This window comes from Hipposideros armiger, unplaced genomic scaffold (genome assembly GCF_001890085.2).
Source record: "Hipposideros armiger isolate ML-2016 unplaced genomic scaffold, ASM189008v1 scaffold_312, whole genome shotgun sequence".
In the NCBI taxonomy this organism is placed as follows: domain Eukaryota; kingdom Metazoa; phylum Chordata; class Mammalia; order Chiroptera; family Hipposideridae; genus Hipposideros; species Hipposideros armiger.
The window spans coordinates 1452577-1459828 of NW_017731662.1; the positions used below are offsets into that span (position 1 = coordinate 1452577).

Sequence of the window (7252 nt, forward strand, 5' to 3'; positions counted from 1 at the left end):
AAAGGTGACCCCCCCCAGCTCTTCTCCACCCCCTGATAATAAGACTTTGTTATGATCCAAGACCCATCACTTTGGGGAATGATATGCGCAATGAGGACAATCCAGTGTGCTGGAATTTTTGTTCCATGCCCATCAGCTAGGTACTTATATGTATTAATCGATCTACAAATGGGAGGAAGGGGCAATCTCTTGTCTCCAGGACATAGTGTCAAAGGCAAGTACCCTTGGCGAAGTCAGGCAGAGACTGACTTAGAAATACATAATATTACACTAATCAATTAAATAAAGAAACCCCCGTGACCATAAGAAGTGGGGCTGCTGAGCTGATCAAATGGATGAAACCTATATGGCCTCCATTTCCTATCTCTTCAGTGTTGTGCAACTGAGTAGGTGATGGCTTATATGATAAAAACTGGGAGTTGAAGGACCCACTGAACGCCCAGCACTGTCCTCATGAGCATGCTAAAGAATGCCCCATTGGAGGGCACCATGTGAGGGAAGGGGGCATTTCTATGGGGACAGTGGTCAGGTCCTGGAGGGTGGCACAGAGTGTGGACCAAGGGGAGAAAAAGACATGGAGCACAGGGCTTAGATAAGGCAGGCCAGGCCCTGCTGCCACACTGCACTGGCCTAGGCGAGGGGACACAGCCAGAGCCCGGGGAGGGAGCCCACGGGTGCTCATCTGTGCCTGCCTCGCATACCTGCTGGAAGATCCCCTGGAGGCAATCAGATCTTAGCCAGTGCCGCGTGGCATTTCTGCTCTTCCTTCCATGCAGCTTAGATATCATTTAATCAGCATGCTTTCTTATCCCCCACATCTGGAGTGAATGTCCTCCTCCCACTCCCACCTGTGCTCCCAAAGCACCCTAAATCCCCCTCCTCCCCCCATAGACCTTATCACTGTATTGTAGCACCTGTCTGTCAGTGGCTCCCACTTGATTACAAGCTTTGTGCGGGCAGCAACCACACCTGCCATGTTCACCACTCTGTCCCCAGCATCTAGCACAGCACCTATCGAATCAATAAATGTCAAGACCCTGGGTAAGGAACTTGGGCTGTGAGGATGAGTGGCCTTGCCTGGGGAAAGGCATGAAGGTTTTGCTTAAAGATATCTCTTTGTTCTCCTCAGGAAGCAATCCAGATGAACACTGTTTTTGATGGAGAAGCCATAGACACAGGTAGTTAAGTGGCAGTGCCACCCATGAGAATGTTTGCACCTGCTAGGCTGGTAGAGTCATGGAGGGCCTTATCCAATTTCCTGCTCTTAACTCAGTTTGTTGATCCATTTGGTTATGTTGCCTATACAGTGCTGACCCTTCTGGGCTGTGATACACATGAGAACAGCTCTGAAGAGCTGACCTGCAGATACGTGTGATCATGTGTGAGGCCTCAGAGAGCCTCCAGCTCCAGGCTCCACTCAAGGACAACACCTCTGTCTAGCTTCCCTCCCCAAATCACAAGCCAATTCAGGGAATTGAGGAATTCAAGAACCCATATTTTTTTCTTGTTCATTGGGATTCAACCCACATGCCCCCATTGTTTTCTGAATGCTTCCAACACCATCTTATTGGTAGTGAGAGATATGAAGAAATGGCAAGCTTGGCTTTTCTTTTCCAAGATGAGGGCCAAGAATTTCTTCTTGGTTGGCAAGATGAACATAAGGTAAAACTGGCCCCCAGAACTCCCCTCACCCCCCTGAAATCAGTTCCAAATTTAGCTCCTTTACACACATCCCTCCACTTACAAAGGCTCAATTATAGACGTGAATAAAGGGAAGGAAACCAAATTCAGGAGGCAAGTGTGTTGGCTCCCTGCCATGCTCACATGCGAACGGCTTGGGCCTCCTCGGAAGGAGGATGGCTCCTCTCCAGGAGAGGCTGCTGCTGCTGCTGCTGGAATTAAATTTCCCTCTATTATTAGGTACTTGTTACCATAATGTGCCCACATTAACATAAGTGCTGGTGGGATCCTCAGCGGAGAGGCCACTCGTGCTGCATGGAAATGGCAGAGCAGGGCCTCGCCTGAAACTCCAAGCTAAAAGCAGGACAGGACCAAGGCCGTTACCTTGCATTTGTGCGTTTGAGAGAAGAAAAAGGGAAGAAATGAGCCAACCAGACGAATGTGCACAGACACATCAATTAGCGTCTGCTGGCTCAGACACAATAAAAATGGCTCCCTTGCATCATCTCAGCTGGGACCAGATTTGTGTGTCTGTGTCTACAAATCTCTGCTGACCTAACATAAATAAAAATCAGCCTTTTCCTCCTTACTTGGTGAATGCCTTTTAATAGTAAGGATTCAGGAGACTTTTAAAACAAATCAGAATGAAATGGGTAACCCCATTAGAAATTGAACCTAATTTATCCGAAGCTCCCATGGAGTTCCAGATTTATGTGGCCTCTAATCTTGAAATTGAGATGGCCTTGAGACTGCTAAACCTTTCTATCTATGGAGGCGTGGTATTTGCTACCTGTGTGGTTGGAGCTTTATAGCTGGTGGAGAGGGCAGTGACGATTGCACTGTTCACAAGCCTGCTTTCTGTCTCAGTGATTCACACCTTTTAGCATGCTTTATCTTTCCCTGGGGGTGAGAATAGAGCAGGGTGGAGATGGGGGAGGAGAGGATCATTTGAACTCCTTCATTTATGTGGTCATATACTTTTTCCCCTAGTTACTGGAGCAAGATATGAATTCAACTCAAAAACTGGAGCCAGAAAGTGGAAAGATCCCTTAACACAAATACCAAAGTGGGAAGTATCCAGGCCCCAGGGAGCTGCTCAGAGCAGAGATGTCTCTGCAGCAGGGACTGGACCACCGAGAAGCATCACCAAGGAAGGAGATGGGCTGAGTGGCAAAGCACAGGCTGAGGCTGCAGGCTCTAGTGCCAGAAACCAGCCTGGCAAGCTGGGTACCTCAAAGGACCGAAACCCAGCCCTCACAAGCAGGTCTTCCCCTAAACCTCACCCAGGAAAGTAAGCAGTCTAGGTGCTGGTCCCACAGCAGAGCACAGGGGAGGGGACTTGACTGTCTGAGGGTCTCTACCTCACCCTAAATTCCATGAGGGCATATGAGGTGCCATATGAGTGTAAATGTGACCTGAAGGGACTTGGAGATCCAGGGTCCCAAATGGGATGTTTAAAACAACAGAAAGGGGTTTGATTGCATAGTTACCTTTTTTCTGACACGGTACAGGTGAAATTTTTCTCAGGTCTCTGTGCTTCTGATCAGCTGGACTATTAACTTTTGTTTGAAGAAGCGTTGTGTTTCTTCGTCTGTTGACTGCTAGGAAGTTCCATTCAGTTCCCCCCAGGAAGTGCACAGGACTTCCTGACATAAATGCTAAGGACTACCCTCATTTCTGATTTCACCTTATTTTGCTGCCCTCATTTCAGTATCACTCAGATTTCTTCACCTATACAGTTCAACACCATACCCCTTTGTAAGTCACCTCAAATTTTTTCAAAAGAAGCAGAGCAGTGAAAACAATGGCCAAATAATGAGTCATTCAACTGGGGAGAGAAAAACAATAGACACCTTTTATTCTTTGTTTATCAAGGTATAACTTATATTTAATAAAGTGCATGGATCTAAGGTGTTCAGCTCAGTAATTGACTCCTCCCAGAGGCAACCACTCTTCTGATCTTTATCATCATAGCTTAGTTTTGCTGTTTTGAATTTTGTATAAATGCAATTACACAGAATGTGCTGTTTGGTGTCTGGTTTATTTTGCACAGCTCATGCCTGTGGGGCTAAGTTTAACACAGGAAAAATGGCACCCACCTGCCAGCTGCACAGCAGAAGGGCTCCACACAGGGAAAATGGGGACTGTCCCTCCAGTCCTCACCATATGTCTCTGACACCCCCAGAATCATTATCCCTCCGCTGGATCCCAGGGTGAGGGCCTGTGTGAGCCCTTTAAAAGGATGTCTAGCTTTCCCAAAGCCTTCTGTCCCACCCAGATGGTCAGAATCCCCATTTTTTTCTCAGCTAGAAGTTGTGGGGGCTCCTATTCCCGGCAGCAGTACTCCAGGCTGAAGAGCTTGGAGTGGGGGGCTGGGGTCCCTCATTCCTTCATGGGGAACCTCTGTGGCCAAGATATCTCTCCCAATTTTCAACAGCCACACATGGGTGTGAGATCAGCCCATTTCGTGTCTTGACCCCTCCTACCAGTCTCGATGTGGCTTCTTCTTTATATCCTTAGTTATAAAACTGCTGTTCAGCTAGACTTCAGATGGTTCTCCAGGTTGGTTGTTCTTAGTTGTAATTTCGATGTGTTCACGGGATGAGGCAAGCACAACGTTTATCTACTTCGCCATCTTGGATCTCCTCTCAGTCACTCTATTTTCTTAAAGCTGAAAAACAGCCACCTTACAGCCTCTCTGCCCTGCTCCTCCTGCGATTGGAGGGAACCACTAGACTCAGAGTGAGATCACAATGGGAAGCTCTGGTTAACCCTACAACTGGGACTTTCACCTGTGGATGAAAGCAATGAACTGAAAATTGGATAGGAAATAGAAGTTTTCAGCGTGTGCCTGGTAGAGGTTGAGCAATCCTCGTTCTACCTCCATGTCCTACTCCTTAACTGCTGAGGCACTGGTTCAAACCCACCAGATAAGACCAGAGGAGTGTCTGTTAGGGCAGCACCCCCTCTCAGTTGGGGAGCCAGGTAAGAATTCCCCACAGGATCCATCCTGCAAATGCAGAACTTCAAAGGGAGCAGCTGCTAGTTTATTGTGTGCCTGTTCACCAGTGTGACTTCTCAAGAAAAAGAAACATTTAAAAAATGCCCTGTCCTGGCCTAGAGCAGGCATGATTTATTAATAAGGGTTGGTTGCCAGGGAACTCCCTTGAATAGGTTTAAATTTTGCAAAAAAGACAGAGCTGTTCATTTGTGGAGGTTAAAGTGGGTGAAGTGGCTGATTACCCATTTAAGACTCTGCAAGTCTGTGGAGATCCGAGTAAAACGCCTTCTCAGAAGCTCTCAGCCTCAATGCAAGCAAAATGAGGCTCAAAGAAGGCTGAAGGGAGACCTAATAACTGTTTATGAGCCCATTAAGGTTGATTAAAAGGAGGGCAGTGAGCAGCTGTTCTCCCTTCTCCAATGATGACAGGGTGAGAGGGAATTGTGCTTCTCAGCCAGAAGAGATTGAAGTCAGGAATAGGAGGGTCTTCCTGAAGGCTGGGGTCTGCTGAATAGCTCACTTTCTTCCCTGGTGATAGGCAGGAGAACTGCTCATCTTCCCAGCCCCAAGATGTGAACCCTGAGGAATCCAAGACATGGGTTCAGGAGTGGCAGCAGGAGGCTTCGGCCAAGAGAAACTCTGTCTTTTCTTTTGCACATTTGGCTATTTTATTAGAAGAATTTAGAAGTCTGAGGTCCAGNAGGAGAACTGCTCATCTTCCCAGCCCCAAGATGTGAACCCTGAGGAATCCAAGACATGGGTTCCGGAGTGGCACCAGGAGGCTTTGGCCAAGAGAAACTCTGTCTTTTCTTTTGCACATTTGGCTATTTTATTAGAAGAATTTAGAAGTCTGAGGTCCAGGTTTGAGGCTATTGGTTTCAAACATTTACCAAGTTTGAAAAAAAAAGAAAAAGTTATCTGAATGAAATGAAGCCAGGGACCACGGTGGAGCTTGTGAAAGTTTTCTCTCATTTCTCTCCCAAGGCCTTAAACACATATGAATGTATTGTAGCTAATGTTGACCTGCCTGATTCTGAGTCATTATAAAATTGGGACAACAACGTTCAGGGATTAAACCATGGAGGAATCCATAATTGTTGAGGGATTTGAAACCCTGCAGTGAGTTCTCAAGCCTGCGCTTTCCCTTGTGCTCAGTACGAGGCAGGCCCTGCACCCCCGTCTGCCTGTTAAAAGCATGTGTGGCTCAGTAACAGAAACTGGGCAATAACACTTTCGCTCCTCAGAGCATTCTTTCTCATCTCTAATTCTATCATTTGCCTTTTTATACGGTTTTGTGATGGCTGAGAAAATTAAAGCAACAAAATTAGTGAATATAGAAAATGATCACTATTTAAACTTGGCATTGCTCATTGCAAACTAACTGTGTGTGTTTCTACCTCCCATTCATTCAATAAATATTTATGGAGCATCTACTGTGTGCCAGGTGTTGACTCATTAGTAAACACAGCAGCCCCGTGTCCTGCCCTCGAGGAGCTTACATTCTGTCTGCTACATCTGCCTGCAGCCTGCCCATGAGCCATCTCCAAAGGTTCTATGTCCACTTTCATCCTGACCTATTTATTTCTCGGTTCCTTGAGTGTTCTATCCAAAGGGTAAATTAACCCAAACCTGGAATCTCCTTTCTGGAAGAACAGATAATTCAGAACCATTTAAACATATTTTTTTAATTTAGTGGGGAGCCCGTATGAGGAAATGGTTGAGATGGCCAAGTAAAGGTCCCAGCTTTGGGTTATCAGGCTAGTATCCTGTTTGTACACCACCACTACCACTCCCACCCCCATTCGCACCCCCACCCCCAGTTGGCAGCTCTGAAGCAGGTGTGACTTCTGTGTGAGGAAGATGGAAGTATCCTGAGGTGAGTGACACATTTGATTGGGGTCAAACATAGAACGGAGGTGGGTTGGGGGAGCACTCAGATCACTGAGACCATCCTATGTGTCACCTGTATTGGGGGCTAGATGTGGCTCCTGTTTTAAGGAAATAATCCAACTGAGGAAAGAACCAGCTCATTGAAAAGACAACCAGCTACCACACAGGCGCTTTATGAGAACTGAGTGAGTTTCATAGGCAGTGAGTGCTGGAGAGAGTAGATGTGGGCCAGAGCAGGCTCTGAAAGTATAATGGGAGGCCTGGGACCTGACAAGGTCTTAAAGGTAGAAATAAGTTCAAAGTGGGAGAGAAGAAAAATTTTGAGCAAAGGCTAAAGCATTCAGAATTCTGGTCTTTAATCCATTTTCCGCCGATATGTGTCCTGTGTAACCTGGAGTGAATAACCACAATCCAATATGGAGTCTCCTGGGTATGTAGCAAGCACTCAACAGACATTTGTAGAATTGGATTGGGTTAAGCAAGCTTGTAGTTGGTTTCCTACTCAGGTCATGTAGCCAAGTCGCAACTTTTCTAACCAGATCTAGACAAACATGATAATCAACAACAATATTTACTGAGTGCCTGCTAGGTACCAGGCATTGTTCTAGGCTCTGGGGACCCAGCAATAAATAAAGCAATGTTCTTAGTGTTTATACCCTAGTGAGGGATGAGACTAAATAA

The 7252-nt window shown here is 46.5% G+C and overlaps 1 protein-coding gene across 1 annotated transcript in view; it reads left to right on the forward strand.

Annotated features, from left to right (window-relative positions):
- Positions 1-6069, forward strand: part of CDHR3 (cadherin related family member 3) — a 71790-nt gene extending 65721 nt beyond the window's left edge. Inside the window, 3 exon segments of the mRNA XM_019660122.1 lie at positions 1130-1178; positions 2671-5375; positions 5537-6069. Of these exon segments, the coding sequence (XP_019515667.1) occupies positions 1130-1178; positions 2671-2975 (354 nt within the window). The 3' untranslated portion in view covers positions 2976-5375; positions 5537-6069.
- The last annotated feature ends 1183 nt before the right edge of the window (positions 6070-7252 follow it).